Genomic DNA, 24,650 nt, shown 5'->3' with positions numbered 1-24,650 from the left:
TGGATTGAGAGGCTTATTGTTTTGGTCATAAATTGGTTACCAGTGGTTGTATTAGACTGGTCTGTAAGTGCACAAAAAGAAAGAGTGATAATACCAATCAAAAATTGTGAACACCTAGTGTCTGCCAGCTAAAGAGGTCTAGGTTGGTTATATCTGAAAAATTATAATTGGTTTAGTATTAATCTTGATCCCATTTTCAAATGGGCAAAACAAGAAACTCAAGAAAAATGTCAAATCAAGGAATAACATCCCCCACCAAATATAAACAGACAATGGAACAGTCACTGACAAACCTAGAAGAGAGTCTTCCAAGTGCTATACAAATGCCACTGATAAACATCATTAATGAAAAATGTGAAAATATAAAGAAAGAGATAAGGGAGGAAGCCATAGCTAAACAAGAGGAAACCATAAACAAGGTGATATGTGAAAAAGGGGAAGCCATAATAAAGGTTTTTCAAAGAAAAATGGATGAATTCATAGAAACCACAAACCAAAAGGTGACTGAACTCCAGCAAATGTCCAAAGAGAATAAAGCTACTGAGCTAACCACTCAAATTGAAATAAAGGAGCTAATGAAAATATCTGATTATTTTCTCTTATTCATGCTGTAAACATACACTGAGTGCTAGGGCTTATAAATTTCTCTGTGACTCTGAGCAGTATTTTTGTTTTGAGATCCTGCTACAAAAGTAGAGAAAGTAGAGAAACTAGGGAAAGTAGAGAAAGCATGTAGACAGGACATATTTTGTTCATAAATGATACATTACTTTTGCTCATATCCCATTGGCAAAGGTTTCCTCAGGCTTCCTTCTCTCCTTAAATACAAGATGCAAAACCATGTTAATTTTATGATCAGCAGAAGATTATCTACTGTCTATACTAAAAAAAATACACAAAATGATCAATGCCTGTAAGTGAGACTTCTGGTGACTATTAATTTTTCTGAATTGTCTAAAGAGAAATATAAATGAAATTCTTAAATAATACCCTAAATAATAAAACTTAGAGCTCAGTGTGTAGATTTAGCTACTTAGCCTGGCTCTGGACATGTGTGAGAGGCACTGCACAGACCCTTTTCTATGCATGGGTAGCCTGGATGCAATATCTATCAATGGATAGATGTCCGGATCACCTGGATGGCTTTGACTGATCTGGCTGGCATAGAGAAGTTTTCCATTCTCCCCTCCCTGTTGCACATTTCCTGGTCAAAATCCCTACCCCTGTTAAGAGAAGAACACTTGTTTTGAGTTTTTTGCTGTACAAGCAAAATTAAGAGGATAACCAACAAAAGTTGTGTCAGATCACAGTCTTTTTTAAAAAAAGCTTTTCTTTAGCAAAGCTCCATGAACATAAAGGTATAGGTTGGAAATTTAATTTATAAAATGTAGGTGGAGATCAGTCAGCTCTTTGAGATGAATCAAGACTAGGGCTTCATGTGTACATGCACCATGTTTTATTGCCATTTTGAAAGATTACTAGGAGAGAATGAAATAAATTAGTAGTGAGAGAAAGACAATGCCACATTCTAGGCTCCATATTTGAGTATGTATTTCATCTCTGACCTCTGCTTTTGGACACTAAATTATAGACATTCTGAGACCAAGAGCCTTTTCAGTGCTTATGACTGGCTTCAAAATTCAAGGCCTTTCATTTTCTTGTCTTCTATTTATTTTCTGTTTCATGGTATGTCACTTTCTTGTAACTTGTGCTGTTAAAGAGTTTGTCAGGGCCATTTAATATTTAAAGACCAGGATCATATTGCAGGTTTTAGTTTAAAGGTAACCATAGCACACACACATGCATTCATTATTGATAGCAGTGATGCCTTGTAAGTTCTTGGGAATCTTCTTTCCTTTGGATGTGAGTTTCACAGGAGTGCTGCTGTCACTAGAATCTGCTCAGATGCTGTTCTGTGGCAAAGGAATTAATTCCTGAGCCACAGATCCAGAATAATGTGAATTCTGAATGGAGGGCACCATGTTAAAAAGGGAGATGAAGCCAGAAAGTGACAGGGCACGTAAAGTCCGGTTTCGGATTGCATCATCTCACAGTGGGAGAGTTCTAAAGGAGGTTTACGAAGATGGTCAACCATCCGGCTCTCTAGATTCTGAATGTGCCAGTATCTGTGGGATCGATGGACTAAGTGATTCTGACGGACAGCAAAATGGCCACATAGGATCAGAAGGTGATGAATACGAGAATGATCAGGATAACTTGTTGGTGCTAGCCAGGGCTGCTAGTGAGAAGGCTTTTGGTACAAGAAGAGTCAACATTTTAAGCAAAAATGGCACAGTCAGAGGCGTCAAATACAAAGTGAGTGCCGGCCAAGCCCTATTTAATAATTTGACCAAAGTGTTACAGGTAAGTCATGACATGCTCCCACTCCTGAACTTTGTTCCTGACTGACATCTTGAACACCTCTCAGTTTAAAGTGAACCTGCCTTATTCATAACGCATCCATAGTACCTTCCTGTCTGAGACATTGTCTTAACCGCCACCAATTACAACCAGGGTCATTATTCTTGGCAAACTATACTGACCTTCCCAACTGTAGTGGCAATATCAAAGTGGTCTTTTCTTGTGTCATATGCTGACTAAGATGGTATCTATCTCTACTTCTTAGCCAAGAAAGGAGATAGATGTAGTATTCAAAGCATTCCAGCAAGCCTCAGAAGATAGTTTTTTCCAAGTTTATTATTTGTAAGTCACTAGGTTAGTATTTGTTAACACTGAGAGTGTGTAAGACAGAACAGGCTGAGTGCCAGCATTCAGAGGATTGAACTCAATGTGAAAATTAAGGAGTAATGAAGACTCTGTTTTCCTACCAGTTCTGAGGTTTTATCTGGTCTAGCAGGCTTTATCTGAAGGCTCTTGGTCCATTAATTTACCCATTATAATTCTGGAACACAATTTGATTGCTATTTCTCTATAAAAGCACACACTGAGAGCTAATATCATAGTTAATAATTAGCCCTTAAAATATAATAGATTCTGAACATTCATAAAAAGATGTATTCCTCAGATACTGAAATCTTTGGTAATGATCAAATGCTAAGAAAAGTGTTTGAAATTGTCTAGAAACCTTGGTAAAATGTTTTGTTGTTAAAGTTTAAAACAGACACCTTTATTTCAGGAATAGAATTCATAACCACTGTCATTAAGGTAATGAAGTTTTCATTATAATTCCATTTATATTTTTCTTAATATTTTAATAAAATGATCTCTTGTGGTTATTCAAAATTTCCACATTGTCTAAAGAAATGCAGGAGTGGTAGGGAGGAAGGATTCAACAAAAGTGACTGATATATTTAACTCCATAGGAAGTATTTGAAAAAAATAAAATCACAATTATTTAAAGAAATAGAACTTTAAATACAGGACCAATTAATTAGAAACAAATGGTTATTTCCATATGTATATTTTACTTGTGAAAGATATTTTAACTGGGAGTGTAAAGTGGTACAGTGCCCAGACCCTGAGTGCCCCAGGGCTAGGGATGGGAAACCAGACTAAAAAAATCAGAAGCTGATGATGATGTTATACTTGGTTGAGAATAATCTTGAATGAATTTATAGAGATAGGACTATTAGGATAAATATAACCTTAATGGAATGAGTTTCACCCAATATGGAAATTACTATTGTCAAAGTGTAGAGCAAGGTTCTTTGTAACAATTTATTACATAAGCATTGTTTTAGCTTGCCAGTTTTGACCTGTTTAACTTAGCTTGTTATTGTTTGTGATTTAGAGGGTTGTTTCTAAAACTACTGTGCTAGTTTTAGAACTGCGATTTTCATTGTTTTTTCAAATCTCCAAAAGTAAAAACTCAATTACTTATGAATAAATATTTTAAATCCTTAAAACCTCCAGGAGAAAAGAAAACTATTATCTCTATGTCTTTACCGTTATAGTGCTATAAATTCACAACTAAGAATTAAAGGACATTCCAAAGTTAAAGCTGTAATTCTACAATAGATTGCAATATTTACTTATATTTATTTTTTATGCACAATTCTGTCATTTTTATGAGATTAAGTTCCATGAAACTGTCTTTTTCTAACAATTTATCTGCATTCCATTTAACTTTGCCTTAAAAAGGAAATAATGGCTACTGGAAAGATCACTTAAAGGCTTAGATATTTGTTCTTTTTATTCCCCACATCTGTTTTTTTTCCTTTTAGATCACGTGGGCAGAGTAATCAGCAAGCTCTAGGCAGTCACAAATTTTCACCATCATCTTTACTTCTGTCTTCATCAAATAATTGTTCTCTAATCTCTCCATGAGCAAACATACATTCAGCTCTGACACTGGAATCAGGGGAGGGCAGTAGCACTGTACAAAAGGTTTCCATTCACATTCTTGTTTATGTGAAGAAAATCCCTGCAACTTGTGCAGCCAACTTGGGTACACAATCTCTGCAATATTGTGTAGAGACCTGATCTGAATGTCAGTCAGTTGCCGAGGGGTTGGCATGTAGTATGGCAGCCTGCTACTCAGGCATTTGTCTTAGGTGACTGTATAGGTTCCCACAGGTTTCCCATGCAGTATATGAGGAGCCCTAGAGATCCACAGAAGCTACCATTCAATTGTTCTCAGACTTATAACCACATAAGATTGTCCCTTGGTCTTGTATCTTCTGTATCCTTCACAAAGTAAGCAGTAAACTTGGCTCCATGTTACTATACCTTGGCAATTATTCACTGAGAGTAAGAGGTTGGTATCTAGGATACCTGGTTAAGGTATCAGTTTATGACTAAAATTACTATTGTTATCTTTTTATTCCTATTTTTCTTTCTCTAGTCCATAGATAATATTTTTAAATAAGAGGTTGTGATGGCTAGCACAGTTAGGCATTTCTTTCTGTTTTACATGATAAGATCTTAAAGCAGTCAACTTTAGTGAAACTTGCAGGCTTTATGAAATGTAAATAAAATCTTACAAAGTTGGTGTAAATCACCGTTCCTCCTCCCTAATAATCTCCCAGTCTCACAAAATAGGGGCATGTGCCTTGAGAAATTAAAATGATTTTATATAAAGTATTATTGTTTTCAGTAGTCATTATTTAGAAAGCTGTATGTAAATGGGCTACTTGAACTCTTTTTTTTTTAACTTGGTAATTAATTTGCCTTATAGAATCCTGGGTAATTGTGCATGGAGAACATTAACTGAGGTTTAGGGCGGTGATGAACTGGGAAGCATAGTTGATGTTGGAAGCGGGTGGTTTGTTAATGAATCACTCAAGGGTCTCCTAGTTGTTCGGATCCAGAAGGTTAAATTTTCTACCTTCCTGAGAGAGTAAGAATAAAATGCAAAAGAGAGACTAATTTAGAAATCTGAAAATCCAGACTCTAGTTGCCTGGGATATGTGTTCATTAGAAAATATTTTATTCTTATAAACCATAAATGTTGAAAGCAATTGATCTACAGTATAAAAGAGAAACTCATCCAATTCCATAGGGTAAAATCATTTTTTATTATGTTCCTTACATTTTTAATATTTGATGAGGAAGATGTGCATTTATTTATTGTTCTTCTGATTGGTTCAGTTCATCAGGAGAAGCTTTCACAGATGGTCTGAGGTTACCTGAGTGGCCATGTTTCCTATGCATATGCTAACTTACCATTTAGTTGATTTAGAAATAGGTCCAAAAAAATCTTACTCGTACACTCTGATGCAGTTGTTCTGTTTCAGTACTTGAAAATTTGCCCTAAGGATATTTCTACGTAGATAAGTGATTTTACTCCTGATTCTGAAAGGTCTTAGAATGCAAAAAGGTTTTGATTTATTTTTCTCTTTAAAATTAGTTACTGTTACCTCATGGAAAGCTAAGTACAAAATCACAGGGTAGCTCATCACTCTCATTGCCCAATTTGCTTGATTGATTTTGAGATACATGTTGCTTTTAGCCATAACATATTTGTAAAATCTAAAGTGGATCACTGATGTTGATAAGTAATGTTACTTAATGCTTTAAAATTTAGGGTTATGAGATTCATCTTCAGACAGTTATCTTTTCTTGACCTTATTTTCAAACTATGCATGTATAGTTAGAATATTTTAGTATAATATTCATAATTTTAAACTTCCTCTTATGCAAATTTAAAATGGCTATATTAGAGAAAAGCTGACCTAAAGAAGGAAAATAAGTACAAGAAATACTATAGAGACAGATACTTCCTAAGAACTGAAGTTAAACATATAATTCTGTTGGTGTGTGTATGTGCATGTCTTTGGTTAATGCAGTTGTATTTATGAACATTCTATTATTTCAAGACAAAACAACATTACTAATGCATTTGGAGAACAATTCACACTTGGTATATACATTATTATACTTAATTTACTCAAAGTGCCTGTATTTTTTGGTAACTGGGTGGTGGGGAAATAAAGTGTATTGTCCAAAGTTAGTAAATGTTGTTTTAGATTTTTAAAAATATAATTCCAAATGCAAAAATTCTCATTTACTTCTTTTAAATGCTATACTCACACACATAATATGATATTACGTTATGTTGAAGAATGATCTTTTAAAATTTCTACATCTGGTTCACAGATTTTAAAATTTATCACTTTTCTAATAGTGGATCTTAATCTAGAGAGGGTTAAGCCTCTGTAAAGAGGCTAATTTGTTTCTATTCAGTTTCATACATATCAGTAATTGATAGAAACTCTAGGATTTAGTGTAATTCCAAATGATATAGGAAACTGTTGAGAAATAATTGACTTATCCCAAAATAAGGAAAGAATATTAAAGATGGGTTGATACTACTGCTACATTGTTGTATTCTACAGTATGAGTTAAGTCTCCAGTGTCCACTCTCTATAGATTTTCCCTTGCTAACCTTGGTCTCAGCATTAGGCATTGATACTGAGTAAAACCTTAATAAATGTTCTTTCTTTGAGTTAATAAATTTGGTGACATTCTCTTAGGTAGCAATTCTTTCCTGCTTTCCCATCTCTTTTGGATGTAAAGATTTACTATATTGGATAGTGTTAGGATTTACATGGTGAAGTGTTGTTGGTCTGCTGCATTCGTAGCCTTTCTGGTGGGTCATCTCAAATGCACCAATCTTAAGTGTTCAATCTTTCATTTAGTAGTCATTTATTACATATCTACCATGGAACAGACATGATCTTAAGGATTACTGAAGGAACTTATTATGGATAGTTAGATCAAGCAGTTTATTGAAGAATTCAGATAAGAGTTTCATCTTTCATCTCCAGAGAATTCTCACCCTGTTTTCTTATTGCTTCACACCCTCTGCTAACTCATACTTAATTCTGCATTCTTTTCTACTTTTAAATTTTCTCTTGTTAAGCCATCATCTTACTGGGTATTTTTGTTTGTTTGTTTTTCTTTTTTCCTAATTTAATTTTGTCTCAAGCATCAAGAACCAAAAGGTAATCTATAGTTAATGACTTTTATCTTGCAAGTTTCTAGAAGTCAGGAATGGAGTCTGGCCATGAACACTCAAGGTAGCCAAAATCTGTGATTCTTAATGAACATTTCTCTTTATTTGAGAGTTCTCAAGTAAAGAGTAATCTCTTCTATTCATCATAATCTTTGCCTTGACATTTAAGTAGGTGCAGACTTGCTTTTAATTGCCCAAGCTTAATCTTATAACTCTCTGAATTTCTACATGCTGAGCAACCTCTCAACCTCCTCATGATGATTTATAACCTCTTAATACTATAGACTCTTATGGGCAGTCTACCACATAATGGAGGAATTTAGCATCTGCTAATCCCATGCTTTTTAAAAACATACTTTTAATGTAATTCATACATTATTCAATCCACCCATTTAAAGTCAACAATCTAATTGTTTTAGTAGGTCTATAGTCATACAACTGTCATCGTAATGAAGCAAGAAATACTTTCATTATCCGGGAAAGAACCTCCCAAACAATTCACTCATTCTTCATTTCTCTTTCTTTCTCCATCCCTCCTCTCATAAATGTCTCCAACTCTGGACAATCAGGTATTGACTTTCTGTCTCTGCTTATTCATTTATTCTTGTCATTTAAAAATACTTCATTTTGACCAAAATTTCCCTATTCTCTAATCCCACATCTGGTGACTACGCTACTATCTTTTCCTTTCATAAGATCAACTTTCTTAATATTGATGAATACAGCACCTGATTGAGATCACGTGGTACTTGTCCTTCTGTACTTGGCCCAATTTCATTTAATATGATATTCTGCAGTATCATCCACATTGTTGCAAATGACATAATTTCTTTTTAATGCAGAACTGACAATCTATCACAGTTCCTTACCCATGCATCCTGCAGTGAGGAGACTTGATTGCATATCTTTGCTATTATAAATAGCACTAGAGTAAACACAGGAGGGTAGAAATCTCTTTGCCTACTGGAAGCTCCATGTAATTGAGAAGAATGTATATTCTGTAGCTGTTGGATGGAGTGTTAAGCATGTTTCTGTCAGGTTTATTTGGTCTGGAGTATAGTTTAAGTTTGATGCTTCCATGTTAAATTTCTGTGTGGACTGTCTCTCCATTACCTGATATTGAAACCCCCTACTGTAATAATATTGTGGTTTATCTTTTCCTTCAGATCTATTAGTATTGCTTTATATTTTATAGGCAGTCTAATGTCGGATGCATGGATATTTATAATTGTTATCACTTTACTAAATTGACCCTTATTGTATAATGTTCTTCTTTGTCTCTGCTTATAGTTTTTGTCTTAAAGTCAATGTTATCTGATGTAGGTAAGGTTACTCCTGTTATTTTTTAGTCTCTATTTGCATGGAGTATCATTTTCCGTCTGAGTTGACTAAGTGAGTTTGACTCACATTTTTAGTTTATGTATGTTCTTATAAGTAAGGTGATTTTCTTGTATATGTCTTTTTAAAAAAGATATTTAGCCATTTTATGTCTTTTACATGTGAAATTTAATCCATTCATATTCAAGGTAGCTACTGATAAGAATTTATTACTGCTATTTTGTTCAATGTTTTTAGTTGTTTTATAGATTCTTATTGTCTTTCTTTGTGTAATGTTTTTATTCATTACTTTTTCATTTGTAATTTATCTGATTCAGTTTTGCTTTGTGAGTCCTATGAGACTTACAATTTTATAATTATAATATGTTTTAATCCAATAGCAAGTTTACTTTGATCACAACAACTCCATTTACTCCCTCCACATTTAGACCTTTTGATATCATAATTCATAACTTTTATAGTACATATCCCTTAAATTATTATAGTTATTGTTGTCTTCAATAACTTTGCCTTTTACCCTTTATAATATAGTTATCCATAATTCCATGCTACAATGACAATAGAGGATTCAGAGTTTGACTGAATATTCATTTTACCAGTGAGTTTTAATAAGATGTTTTCATTTTATTCATCAGCTTTTGTTTCTTTCAGTTTGAAAAACCTTTAGCATCCCTTTGTAAGACAGGCCTTTTAACAAAAGAACCTTCACAGCGTTTGTTTATATGATAAAGGTCAATTTCCCCTTTATGTCTGACTGACAGTTATTCTAAGAACAGCATTGTTTTATGGCACTTTTTTTTTGCTTTGGTACTTGGAATATGTAATCCCACTTGCTTCTGGTCTAAAAAGTTTGTTCTGGGAGGACTGCTGATGGTTAGTTGTATTGGAACTTCTTTATATGTGATTTGGTTCTTTTCTTTTGCTATTTCCAGGATCTTCTCTTGGTCTTTGATCATTGACAGTTTGATTATAATACACCTTCTGGTAGTCTTATTGGTTTAGATGTGTATTGTATCCTTTGAATTTTCTATACCTGGATATTTATAGCTTCCTTTAGGTTTAGAGAAAAATTATTTCTTACTATTTATTTAAATGATTCTCTACCCTTTTCTTTCTCTATTCCTTCTTGAGTGATAATGACTTGTATATTTGTTCTTTAGTTGCTTTGCCATACATCCCATAACCTTTCTTCATTCCTTTCCATTCTCTTTTCCCTTTGTCTTCTCTGATTGGATAATTCCAAATGTCTGGTTGTGCAACCAGCCGGCCCATCCAGCACCCCAAGCTAGTCTAAATAATAAAAATCCCTCACCACCAATGAACACCTGTTGGAAGAGATCATCATCTCATGAGATATGCAGGCCTCAGCACAAGGACACAAGGATTCTGAAAAATCATGGATCTATGAAATTACCAAAAGCAAGCAATCAGTCCACAGGAATGAATCAAGAAGAAAAGGAGATCTATGAAATGACTGACAAAGAATTCAGAATAATCCTTGTAAAGAAGTTCAGGGAATTACAAGAAAATACAGACAAAAAGTTAAATAAAATTTGGGAAACAATTCATGAACAAAATGAGAGGTTTGAAAGAGAAATAAAGGTTAACCACTTCCAAATAAAAATCCTAGAAATGAAGAACACAATAACTGAACTGAAACATTCCACAACAGGCGTCAACAAAAGACTTGATAAAGCAGAAGAAAGAATCTGTGAGCTTGAAGATGGGACACTGATTACCAAACTCTAAAAGAAGCCATGTAACGATAGGAGAAGACAAATATTATTTTGTTGTTTTTCTCATGTTGGTAGAATTTCTGATAATTTATCTGAAAACTCAGAATTTTTGTATAAAAGAAGTACTATTAATTAAGTCTAAAACTGACAACTACATAAACATTTTAATCATTCCTTGGAAGGGATTTTCAAAATTATGAACTAAATAAACTATTATGCAGAAATGTGTAATTAAGGTAATTTTATTTATGTGTACAAATGTGCTCAAGATTTGATACCAATTTGCTCAAGTTTCTTTCTCTAACAGTTCATTATATCACTAAATTTCTGGCAAATTACGCCTTAAAACTTTTAATCAGGATGGGAACAAACAGATACATGTGTTAAAAAAATTAACCTCCCATGAAGTTAATAAAGCAAGTAATTAGAGTATTTCTTATTTTACTGATTCCTAAATAACAAATTTGTCATGAAAATGTTGAGTTGATACTTTTTCTACCTTTGCTATAATTAGTGGGTTTTAACTGACACTTTTTTCCATATGAAAACTTTATAGAAGCTTGACTAGTTTACAAAGCAGACAGAATGGTGAAAGCTAATGTGCTGATTTGCCAGAAATAAGATAGAAGAGTAACTCTGGAGAGTTATGGTTGCAGGTCATTGGAAAGGAAATGTATATACAGAACATCAAACTAGTATATATTGAATGAAGCTTATGTTAGGAAGAAGGAAGAACTGTAGTATGATGATCTCAGAGAAAGTTGGTGGGAAGAGAGAAATTGGGTAGAAAGACTTCATGGATTAGTGTGGAGACTCAGGATTAGTGTGGAGATACCCAGAATCAGGCTGTGACCAGACCCTGCTACCCTCACCTGCGTATTACCTGCGACATGAAGTCAGATGTACATACCTTCACAGACAACTCATGAGTATCCCCCATTGACAGGTCAGCTTCTAGTGATTATGAGATGTCATGCAGAAGTTATTACCTACTGTATCCTCTTATACTGCTGAATTTATTCCAAATGGTCTCAAGTGAACACACATCTTTCCATTGATCCCAGATTCAAGATTTGCCATTCAATAAAGAAGAGAGTTTTTGGCCTTCAGATCAGTCATGATAATTCTATAAAAATTAAAGTCTGAGTGTCCATTTTTAAAAGGACAAAGCAATGATAACTACTTTCCCCGGATCTTAGTTTCTTATTGCTGCTGAAACCAATTGCTACAAGCCTAGTGGCTTAAACAACAGAGTATAGTTATGGAAGGCTGAAGCCTGAGTATTGGAGTAAGATCATGAGTTTGGCAAGGTGACATTCCCTCTGGAGGCTTAGACAGTTCATTGGGTTTCTAGTTGTCTACATTCATTGGTTTATGGACCTATGACCATTATTTCTATTATTACATCTTGTCTAGCTCCTTCTTTATCTCACATCTGCCTTTGTGAGCCTAGTAGGCTTACTCAGTCTAGAACAATTTTGTTGTTGTTGTTGGTCGTGGGACTAGAACTCTGGGCCCGAGCTCTGTTTCTGATGCCCCCTTCACCACCCTCCCCCGCTCAAAGATAGCTCTCTGTCACTTTGAGCCACAGTGCCACTTCTGATTTTCTGGTTAGTTGGAGATAAGAGTTTCATGGTCTTTCCTGCCTGGGGTGGCTTTGAATTGTGACCTCCTAAGAAGCTAGGATTAGAAGTGTGAGTTACCAGCACCTGACTGTACAAGCTTTTAGGTACTTGGGGTCTTCTAGTTCTTCTTGGTGTCTGAGACCTATGACAACACAATAAAGGACTAGCCCTACTGCAATCCTACCTCAAGTAGTAGAGTGTCAGCTGGGAGACAAGACTGTCCCTGTGTTTTAAGGTCAGTTTGATATAACCTAAACTAAAAGTTCAATTTAGCAAATGTTTGCAATGTTTTATTAACCAACAGAAGTAAAGGGGAAAAAAAACCTTTAGATTTTCTCTCTGAAAAGAATAGGAAACAGGTTTTGGGAGTAGAAGCTAAATTTGTTTACTTTATTCTTTATATATGAAAACTTTCATTTGATAAAGCAGAAGAAAGAATCTGTGAGCTTGAAGATAGGACATTTATTTCAAAACTTTAAAAAAAAAAGAGCTGGGGCTGGGAGTTTGGCCTAGTGGTAGAGTGCTAGCCTTGAGAAAGTCCAAGGACAGTGCTCAGGCCCTGAGCCCAAGCCCAAGACTGGCAAAAAAAAAAAAAAAAAAAAAAGAAGAGCCATGTAACCGTAAGAGAAGACAAACATTATTTTGTTGGTTTTCTCATGTTAGCAGAATTTCTGATAATTTATCTGAATTCAGAATTTTTGTATAAAGGAAGCACAAATAATTCTAAAACTAACAACTATGTAAACATTTTAATTATCTGATCATTATTACTTGGAAGGGATTTACAAAATTATGAACTAAAATATGTAGAAATGTGTAATTAAAATAATTTTATTTATGTGTCTAATGTACTCAAGGTTTGACATCTGGTTTTCTGGTGGTTAGTTGGAACTAAGAGTCTCACAGACTTTCCTGCCCAGGCTGGCTTCCAACCTGCTAGCCTCAGATCTCAGCCTCCTGAGTCACTGTGATTACAGGCATGAGTCAGCCACTGGTGCTCAGCTAATCCAGGATAATTTTATGTTATAATTTATATCTGAATACCCCCCTAAAAGGCGCATGGGTTGAGGGATTGGTCTCCATATGGTACTGTTATTGTCAGGTGGTAAAACTTTATGGCGTAGGGCCTACTAGGAGGAGGCATATGCCTAGGGATATTCCTTTGAAGACTGTATTTCCTTTCCTATCTGTGTTCCCCCTTTACTCTTCTTTTTTCTCCTTCCTGGTAATGATTAAGTGAATTGCTTTGCTCTGCCATATGCTGCCTGAGATGATCTGTTGTCTTATCACAGGCCTGGAACAATGAAGTCAAATAACCATGAACTGAATCCTCTGACACCATGAGCCAGAACATACCTTTCCTTGTTTAAGTTGTTTTTCTCAATAACAGAGAGTTAATAACGATGACAGAGAGTTAATCCAGAAAAAACTGGCTCTTCAGAAGCAGTCTTTGCTGTGAGTCTCCCTGATAATATGATTCAGAAACCTTTTGGACTTAGTTTTGAGGAGCAGACTTGAAAAGCTTCGGAGATGCAGGTTAGGAAAGCTCTAGAATGTTGTAAGTAGAGCTTAAAGGATAATTTTGATGGACGTTAAGGAGATTAGAATGTTTTTTGGAATATGTACAATAAGTACCATGTTTTTAGGCTTTGAGGTTTTAGGTTGGAATAAAGATGCTCTTGGGAAATAAACCAGAGGCAAAATCATGTTACATTGGAAAAAGAATCATCTTTCTTTTGTCCATGTCTTGGAATTTGTATGCAGTAGAATTTAAATATGATGGAGTAGTTTATCTGGCTAAGGAAATCACAAGACATTTGAATAGTACAATTATCATTCCTAGATAATAATCCCTTCAGCCAGCTTTATGGTGAGAATTGGAAACAAATCAAAGTGGAAAGATTTGAAAAATGTGTATTGTTGTGGCCAAGGGAACTATGGTTGCTAAAGAGAAGCATGCCATTAAAAAGAAGCCACGTACTTTGCATGAGGGAAATGTGTCCTGAAGATATCTCGGAAGTTGACCAAAACCAACACAGTACAAGCTCAAGGGTATAACACTACTAACTACTTTGAAAGCCTGTTTTGAGGCGATAACTCTAGTAGGCCCCCATTCACAAAGGCTGACTAGACAGTTTTCTCTCCAGAGTTAGTTCACCGTCCTCTATTACAAGCTGACCAGATTGGCAGCTGACCTGGGTGTAATTCATATGATGGTGATTTTGAAAGTATATAGGATGCATGATGGGGTCAAGTAGCTTTTGCCATATTTCAAAGGAAGTGCATGCCTTCAGCTGAATCTGTTCATTGCCTACATTCCTGGCATCTCTACTATCTGTCTTCCTGAGATCTCACTGTAGCTTCAGCTTCACTCTCACAGCTTTGTGTATAGTCTTTGTAGCTGCTAGCTGCAAAGATTCAGATGCTGCCCTCCACTACCTAGCATGCTAAAGTCTTTTGGAGCTCATATCCCATTACCATGTGCTCTAAATGTTGGAGATGGAGGATTTACGGTTGGCCCTGCTGTATTTTCTCCATTAGAAGCTGATCAGATTGGCAGCTGACCTGGGTGTAAACAGTATGGAAAACAATACCAGGTTAATAAAAGGAAATGCATTTTAAAGGAAATTAAACATCCTGGATGAAGATATAACTGTTCCTTAGTAACTATGTTGGAATCAGCAAAATTAAACTAGTGATTTTAAGGAAAAAGGAGAATGATATGTAAAGAAAACATTTAAATGGTTCAGAGTCGTTTAATTCAGAATGATCCTGGTCTCAGAAGACTTAACAAAATCCCACTTATTAAGGTCTCTAAGAATGACTTATCTATTAGTCTTATCATTCAAAAATCTTTGTTTGGAAGGAAGTCATTTTTTCCTAAAGATGCATGTATCCTTGCTAGTCTTTCATGTACAGTGATATAATACCCCATAAAATTTAGTGTTGTAAACCTAGTTCTTCCTTGTGGTAGTGTTGAGAGAGGTGTTTGCATATAGGAGTGGAATCTTCATGAGTGGATGAATGCCATTCTCATGGGAACAGGTCAGTTATCCCAGAATGGAAGCCTGCTTTTCTCTTGTAAGCACCCGCTTTCTTTCCTCTTCCAATTGTCATTGTGTTCTGAAGCAGCATGAAGTCTGCAGCAGATACAGCCACCTCAACCTAGTCTTCCCAGCCTCCAAAACCATGTGTCTCAATACACTTCTCTCCTATATAATATTTATTTAGTCTTGGTATTCTCTTCAGCAATGAACAATGTAGCAGGATACAGCAATTGGTTGTTGCTCTACAGGTGCCTGAAATAAGAAGTGGCTTTGGAATTTGAAATGATTGCTGGAAAAAGCATGGAATGCTATAAATGGAGCTCTGTTTGCCTTGTTATTCTCTGTGAGCATATATAAATAGTACAAAATGATTATCAAGGCATTTCCATATACATCTAATGTACATTGATTATATTTAGCCCCTTTATTTCTTTTTCTTATTCTTTCAGTCTTTGCAATCTTTTATTAGTCTGCATTCAGTCATGCACATAATACTTCAATCATTGTCTCACTGCCTTTATCTCCCCCCAGATCCCACCAAAAAAATTCTAAGGAATATTCTGGTGAGAACTCTGAAGAGTACAAACGACTATGGGGAGTCAATATTGTTTTAGAGATTACTTAAGTGATCATGATCAGAAAATAGATAGAAATATGGAAAACTTGGCTGGAGGTGTGGTTTGGTGATAAAATGCTTGTCTAGCTTGTGCAAGACATGCAGATTGATCTTCAATGCTAAAAGAAAAAAAAGAAACATAAATGTGGACTGTTCAGGCCATTCCAATATTATCTCAGATGGAAGTGAGTAAGACATACATACATACATACATACATACATACATACATATTGCCAGTTTCAGGGCTTGAGTTCAGGGTCTAAGCACTGTTCTTGGCCTTTCTCAAGGCTAAAGCTCTACCATTTGAGCCACAGCAACATTTTCAGCTTTTTTTCTAAGTGTGTGGTACTGAGGAATCAAACCCAGGTCTTCATGAATGCTAGGCAAGCACTCTACCACTAGAACAAACTCTCAGCCATGAGTAATATATTTTTGAAAATGGGTATAAAATACAGCCTTGCTTCAGAGGACTTCATTAAACTGTGGACCATGCCTGAGTTCTTTATGGAAAACAGAATTTAAGTGATGAAATAGAATATCTGGAAGAGATGTAGCCTCAAAATTCTACAGAGAGCAGTGTGGCTCCTTTTAACTGTCCACAGAAAGAGAGGAATGCAGAGTGACTATTTGAAGAATTTTCATTCATTTATCATGGTACTGGACTTTGAACTTAGGGACTTACTAGGCAGATGCTCGATCTTGTGAGCCATGACTCCATCCCTTTTTGCTTTCGTTAACTTTTGAACAGAGTGGGTATGACTACTTTTTGCCCAGGCCAGCCTGGACTATAATCCTCCTATTTATGCTTCCCATATAACTGGGACAACAGGTGTATGTACTACCAGGCCTACCTTTTCATTGGTTGAGGAGTCTTATGACCTGTTTTCCCAGGCTGGTCTGGAATCTCAGTCTTCCTGATCTCAGTAGCTAGGTTTGCCAGGCATTAGCCACCACATTCAGGTTAAGATATAATGAATAATTCAAAAGGTAGCAGAAAGTAAAAATGTGGAAATGAAAAATAAAACTTAGGAGAATAAAAAGGGTATAACGGAAACAAATAAACCTGTGAAGAGATGAAATAGAAGAGTAAGTGCAATCATAAAGTCTGGGGGACAAGGGCCAAACTCTAAGGCTTTTTATAGGCTGTGTCTCCCAGCACAACCCAATGTTCTTGGAGGGTAGAAAGCTTTTGGAGTCTCCTCTATGGGTTTACATTCTGAATTACCTCAGAGCTTTTCTTTGCATTCAAGCTTTGGTGGTGGTTATATGACACTAATACTGCAGGCATGAACAATGCAAGACTTATGGAGGTGTGGTTCCAGCTATCTAAATTTCAGAGAATGTTGGAAGAACCTGTAGATACAGGGGACAGTTTTCACAAGGGCAAGTCACAAAACAGATCCCACCAGAACAGTGCTGAGTGGAACCCTAGAAGTAGGGTCCCTGTCATTAAGACTCCAGAACTCTACCAGTAGTGCTCAGTGCCTACTTGGGAAAGCAACAGGCACCAGTGCAAAACTCCAGCCCATGAGAGCTGAAGGATGGTCTAAGTTATAAGAAAGAAAGAAAAAAAGAAAGAAAGAAAGAAAGACAGAAAGAAAGAAAGAAAGAAAGAAAGGAAGAAAGAAAGAAAGAAAGAAAGAAAGAAAGAAAGAAAGTCCCTCTACTTCCCAGTTCCCACAAAAACACAGATCTGAGATCCATCACAGAAAGCATTTCAAAGGTTTTGGAAAGGAGAATCTCACAGGTAGAATTGTAGCAAGGATTAATTTTTAGTGTAACAGAATAAAGTAGTGAGTAGTAGGAAAGGGGAGATGTGTCTCTGTTTAATATGTAGGAAATGGAAGTGAAAAAAGACTTCAAATGGTGGTCTGGGGAAATGATCTGGGGAATGACATTTGGAATTTCCATCTAGACACTTGGTCACTGTCACCTACAAGTACCAAATCCTTCTTGCCAAGTTTAAGCACAGAAGCCAGTGGGTGGTTTTAGTTGGGTTTGTTGCCAGAAACAGCTAAGATGGGGCTTGACACCTCAAAAAGACATAAACAAGTTGTCTCAGGTTATCACAGCAACAGTAGGTGTAACTGAAAATCATCAATTTATCAGAGAGGTCCTTCAAAGTATCTAACATGTTAATACAAGGAGAAAGGAGAGTGACGAGAAAAGAGCTAGTTGTTGTGACTTTTAAACTAGTATTTCCTGGTCCTGTTAAAATTTCTGATGTTTTAATTCTATTCAGTTGTTTCCCTATGCCTTGTCTGTGCTGTAAGCCAGCAGAGCCATAGGAGAAAGAGTGCCTCAGTATGTCACACAGAGCAAAAGAATTCCAAGAATGAATGTTGCCCTCTTGGATTTTGGAAGGGACTTGCGTCATGCTACATCCTTATTTATTTATTTTTTTGCCTACTACCACTTTATGGGATCGCAATGCTTGTTCTGTACTTGTCATACCATTGCATTTTGAAAGTAGGTAACTGATTCTGACTTTCCAGATTCACAGTTAGAAGGAATTTTTCCTTGAGTCTCAGATGAGATTTGAACCTTTGAACTGATCCTTGAATGACTGAAGTTGGTGGTGGTTTCTACTGAGATGTATTTTGATCATGGTGCAGCCCTTATGAATGAGTTAATCACTTTCTCAGGGAAGAGATTGCTATTGCAGGAATCTTGCTAGTTCCTTCTCAAATTTACACACATCTCTCCACTACCTTCTTCCATGTTATAAAGCACCATGAAGCATTTTCTAGGTTCAGCTGCCCAATTTTGGATTACCAGCTTCCAGAACCATGAGCCTAAATAAATTTCTTTCCATTATAAGTTACCCAATCTCAGATATTATGTTATATATACAGAATAAGGATGAAGACAATCTTAATGTCTTATGACTGTGGACAATAGCTATGATCTCTGCGAGCACAGAGCTTCTTCTCATGGCAAGAAGATTTCAAAAACATGTGAATCAGTACTCAACTGATGTGGTAGGTAAGTGATGTTTTAAACTCAAGGAGCTTTATTTGAAATCCAAAGGAAGTCACAGATGTCTGAAAGCTGAGGATATACTTTTTTGAGTGCTTGTTAACCCAAGTCTAATAATAAAGGCACATGCATTTTTTCATGTAATAGAAGTATTCAGACATCTCTGATGAGATTGCTACATATAAACTATGCTTCCTTTTCTAATGATAGCCCATCTCTAATTACACAGGAACCTCAATAATGGTCATTTGAGACAGATTTATAGATGTCTTCATTAACTCTAACTTTCAGGGCTCATCTGTAGAATTTTAATTGCAGAAAATTGTGTGGAAATTATACATATTTATATATAACTATATATAATATATATATGGCTTATATATATTATATATAGTTATATATTATATAAACATATATATACACCCTATATAAACATCCTATATAAACATATATATACATCCTATATTATATAAACATATATATACATCCTACCCATACACTATCTTTTCTTTCTTCTAAGTTCAGTCTTTCAAGGTCAGTATTTTTTCTTTTTGCCTTGATTACTCAGTTACAAGTTGGTCTTCTCAGGAAGTATTTTTATGTATCTTGAAGTATTTCTGGAGATAAAATTATACTCTTAAAGAAAGAACTTCATAGATGGAGTGTATGAAGCATGAAATAGATGTGATGTCTGTTATGGAGTTCAGAAAGCTGCCAACAACTACCTGAATGAGTTTTGCTGTGTTCTTCCCCTGACTTTTCTGTTGAAGGTAAAAATGTGATGTGAAACATATGATTGTAGGGAATATCATTAAGGTGATTTTAAAAGTCTTCAAAAGAGGTTACTCTTAGACAAGAAAAACGAAGATGCAAGGGCTAAGTGCCTCTTTGTATTTAAAGAATGTACATATACCTATCAAAATGAATTCCAATATATAAAAACAAGAGATCTTGCTTTTTATTTATTTACTTTTCAGTTTCTGATGATTCTGTCTTCTTTTCCTTATGTGCAGTGTATCCAAGCACATATCTTTGGAAGGATTGGGGGAAGGGAACAGAACTTGAGAGACAAAGGGTGAAAGAGTGCAGCAGTGGAGGTCACTGGACACTGATGAAAGTGAACTCCACAACTCGGTAGGTGGAGCTGGGAGGGAGGGACTGGGAGAGAATAAGGGAACAGAAGACACTGTATGAAAGGAAAAGTACTCATGCTCTGACTCATGTCATTGCAATCCCTCTATTTATCACCTCTATGAAAAACAAGAAAACGAGGTAATAAAATGAGAGAGAGTAACAGTAGGCCAGAATTTCCACCATAGTCATTGCTCAGAGCCCTTTCCATGCTCATTGGTAACAACAGCTTTACTAGCAGCCAGATCATCTAGGGATGGCATGGTTCTGAGCCCTCTGCCAATACATTAACATTTTCCTCTTCGTACTTTTAGATTCTCCAACTTTATTTTCTTTATGTCTCTGACTTTGAGACTTTTTTTTTTGCCAGTCCTGGGCATGAGCTCAGGGCCTCAGCACTGTCCTTGGACTTTCTCAAGGTTAGAGCTCTACCACTTGAGAGACCACTTCTGGCTTTTTTTTTCTATGTATGTGGTACAGAGGAATCAAACCCAGGTCTTCGTTCATGCTAGGCAAGCACTCTACCACTAGGCCAAACTCCCAGACTATGTCTCTGACTTTGAAAACATAGCTCTACCAGTTAGGCCCAGGAAAAAGAAGATTCAAGGCTTTCGGAAGTAAAACCTTACTTCTTTGTAAGAGGGAATAGAAAATACTCCTCTCTAGTAGTGTCTTAAATGATTAATGTGCTCACTTTCCTTCCATTAATGAGTTACAGCTCTGTTCTCAAGAGGGAGATGACTCGATTTCAAATGTAGTCTGTTTTATCCTAGTTGTATATCCTCTAGAAATATACACTTCCGTAAACCCCTCTCTCTTCATTGGTAAAGGAAGGCTAATGCTACTGTTTCCTATCAACTAATCAACCTGTTTGGCATTAAGCATCTGGCCTAATTTCTGGCATATCACATTTGCTTGATAAACACTTAGTATTATACATGCAGTTTGCTGCATGGATTTGGCCATTGACGACTGAGCTGGCATTTATGTGCCTGTGCCAGTCTTTTATTGAGCTTTGGTACATTGTCTACCTTTGAGTAAGTCAGTGAAAGATGTCTAGGAGCCCTACCACAGTCCATTTCTTGCACTGCTCAGATTTCTTTTCTTCCTTCTATTCATTTTATTCCATTTAGGCATCAATCTCTCCCAGTGCAGAAGTTGGTGGGATAAATAAATTATAGCTACACAAGTACCATTCATCTTGAAGAAATGGATATTATTTATTTTATTCTTTTACTATCTATTCTACAGTCTCCTGTTCTGAGCTAGCATTTCTGATCATCTTGGTAGCTTCCATGACTGGTAACATGTCATGTCAATCTCTAATCATTATTTCCTTTTTGGGCAGTGGTGGCTATTTACATTTAAGCCCATATGAGCATTAAATGTTTCTCTGTGCCCCTAATGTGGAACAGAACGTATTCCTTGTGGTATTTTCTGTATGGCAGCTTTTCCTTATATAGTTAGGTAAGTGTCATGATAAGCCGAGGTGACAAGATAGTAGTTTTAATTAGTGAAATTTTTACTGTGCTGCTTGAAAGAGCTCCTTTCCTTGATCAAAGACTTAGACTAAAAATGCCTAATGCTGCAAGGATGTAAAGCATAATTCCTCAGGCAGGCAACTAGGAACATTAGAAACTGGGGCTGTTTCTCTAATTTTCTATTGGCTCATAAATTCTTCCTTCTGGCAGGAACTCCATGTGATGACCACTAGTTTGGGTATAATGAACTCCTGGAGAATGCTGCCCTATTATTCCAGGCACCTCCACAGCATTGCTCTAAAGCTTTCAGGACAGGACTGCATGGCATAGAACACAGTAGATCAGTATTCCTTTCTGATTAATTAGTTAATTAATTTCTGAGAGTTTTGAACCCATGTGACCAGAAGCATAGGCAAGCCTCTCTCAATTTTATGATGAATTGCTACTATGCCTGACTTTGCAAGTGCAATAGTACATCATGAGTATGCACAGTTATTTCTGATGGCATGGTAGATGCTCAGTTATTTATTTTTTTCATCCACGGCTCCAGCCATGTCTGAATCTGCTTTTCAAATGCTGGGCAGTTAGTGCCTTCTTATGGCATTCTTGATTCTTAATTGCTGGTGTGCCATATTTTTATTGAGGCTGGTTGGAGACTGTCTAGTAACCTCTCTACCACAGATGGCCCTGTAACATGAAATCTAATGGGAGATCTGAGATGAACCTCATAGCTTCTTGTTTTTCCACCTGAAATAGTCTTAAAGACCTTTTCAAGGTCTTGTTCTAAACCAGTATCCTTCTAAGCCACTTGAAAAATAGAATCTAAAAATCTAAGAGGTCCACTAGGCTCTGTGCTCTTTTCTTAAACATAGTATGTACAAAATGAAATCAACTGTCCTTGCCTTTTGAGGGGGTAGTTCGAACATACCTCAGATTCTCAAATATGTTGGGAAGAATTACAAGTTTGCTAGGATTTTTTTGTGATACAGAAATTTGATTTTGAGGTACATATTTTGAGAGACTGAATCAAGTCCCTCCCCAAAAACATGCAGCCTCAGATGGACTTAGTTAGGAAACTGACCAAAAGGGTAATAAAGAAAGGGCAGAAAACAATCTCAGCACACCAGATCAATATTAATGGAGAGTGGAAGAAGGTGACTTGAAGGGAGTCAGAAGATACAGGCATGGCCCAATGGCAGGCAAGGTCAAGGGGTCTAAATAAGGTCACAGGGAGCTTGAGAGTTCAGAGTTTCATGTTCACAATACAGATATCAGGAACCTATCACCTAGGGGTGGGAATAGAAAAATGGATATCACATCTAAGAGTTTTTGGAAAGTACCCATCATCCAGTAAGAAGGCACCAGTTAGACCCAGTATCCATATACTAAAACTGGAAGACCAGCATAAGTTCCTGTGGATTATGAGTTACTGGCTCCTCCTTTTTATTCCAATCTCCTGAATAATGAAACTCCCATTCACTGGAAGGATCACTTCTCTGTCTGGAGCAAAGAGAGGTCAGAATGATTTGTACCAACATTCAAATCAGCTGAGCATGGGGCCTCAGCCTGGATATAAACTGAGGCATCTGTGGTTGTAGTGAGTGAAGAAAGAATCTGTCCTTGATACATTGTGTTGAAAAACAATGAAAAACAGATGTATCTTGGGGGAAATAAGAGAAAGGAGAGAATTGGTTGCAAGTTGTTGTGAGTAACCAGGGACTTGACAGAAATATAGTCCTGTCAATTATTAGATCCTGTTTCTGTTGGCTATGGCTGGCAGAGTCACACCTCAGAAATGAACAGCTACAATACAGATTGGATTTCTTCACTTCTAAAAGTAGTTTACTATCAAAATTCTGGAAATGAGGCTACTGAGAAGAATGTGAAGAGTGTGTTGAAACAGGCAAAGGTGAAGAACAGAAAAGCATCTTTTCTCATTTGCATTGATTTTCAAATAACCCTAACCTCCAAACAAACGCCTCACAATAACTTAACCTAATGACACAGCTGGTCCCTAGATGGTTTCCATTTTTTGCCAAAATGCAATCAGAAAATTTCATCTGCTAACTCAATTTTTAGTGTCATTATTGTTATTTTTTTCATTAAAAGAATCCTGTCTGCCTCCTGAGTTTGATTAGTAGCTTGGTAGCTATGTTGCAGCAGAGAGCAAGAAATTCATCCTGATTTTGTCTCCACCCACCAGGCCTCTCCTATGCTCACACAATTGCAAATCTCTCCCTGTTACTTCTTTACTAAAAGGAAACCAAGGGAGTTTTCACAACATTTACATTTAAATAGAATTTCTAAATCCAGGTGTAGTAGCCTGAGATTCTCTCAAAAACAGAACATGAAATAAGGACTTGCCAACAGGTGGGTTATAAGCACAGTAATCCCAGGACAGGGAAGAAGAGACAAAGGAATATGGAAAACAGGAGAGGGAAAAAGGCATCCTGCATGGATAACTGCCATGGGCAGCGGGGGCATTCTGAGGACTGTCTTAAAAGCCACCCAGAATCCTACACAGTAATACCACCTCACTATTGGTTTTCCTGAAGGTTTCCCAAGAGATTAAAGTCCTCCCATAAAAGTTCTCTCATCTATAAAATGGGTGGACTTCTTTCAGGACTTCTCACCAAGGAGATGGGGGAAGTCCAAGGCAGAAAACAAATCATGTGTGGCATGCGTTCTCTATGAGTTTCTGTTTGTACAAAGTGAACTCGTGCATGAAAGAAACTATTCATAGCCAGGTGCTGGTGGTTCATGCCTGTAATTCTGGGTAGTCAAGTGGCCTGACATCTGAAGATTATGTCTCAAAGCCATCCCAGGCAAGAAAGTCCATGAGACTCCTATCTCCAATTAACTACCAGAAAACTAGAAGTGGAGCAGGAGCTCAAAGTGGTAGAATGCTAGTTTTGAACAGAAAAGCTCAGTGCCTAGGTGCTGAATTTAAGCCTCACAACTAACAAAAATAAACTAGTCATTGAAGCTGTGGCTAGAATATGATATGAGGCCTAGGGGGGAATAGGATGGTACAAAAGCAGTGATGGAGACACATGAAATCCTTCTTCCAATCTCTCATTTTCACTCTTTCATTTGCATCCCTGGGTTTGTCCACTTTATAGTATTCATAGATCAATATAGACATGTTTTCTGTCTGTGTTTTTGGGATTGACACTCACTAATGGCTGATGAAAATCTTCGGGAGATTTCCAGAGGAGAAGAAGGAAAAGGAGGGAAGTTTTGTATTTCTAATTTGTGTGTACATTCATCCAACATGGC

General features: G+C 36.5%; 1 protein-coding gene across 1 annotated transcript in view; it reads left to right on the top strand.

Annotated features, from left to right (window-relative positions):
* The first annotated feature begins 1,980 nt into the window (after window positions 1-1,980).
* The window catches only part of Grxcr1 (glutaredoxin and cysteine rich domain containing 1), a 73,300-nt gene continuing 50,630 nt past the window's right edge, over window positions 1,981-24,650 (top strand). The window contains exon 1 of the mRNA XM_090344080.1: window positions 1,981-2,364. Within this exon, the coding sequence (XP_090200206.1) occupies window positions 1,981-2,364 (384 nt within the window). The remainder of the gene's footprint in view (window positions 2,365-24,650) is intronic.

The sequence above is a fragment of the Megascapheus bottae genome, chromosome 13, assembly GCF_031878675.1.
Source record: "Megascapheus bottae isolate mThoBot1 chromosome 13, mThoBot2.hap1, whole genome shotgun sequence".
Lineage (NCBI taxonomy): Eukaryota > Metazoa > Chordata > Mammalia > Rodentia > Geomyidae > Megascapheus > Megascapheus bottae.
The sequence above is the reverse complement of the archived record's forward strand: the minus strand, read 5'-3'. Positions and strand labels throughout refer to the sequence as shown.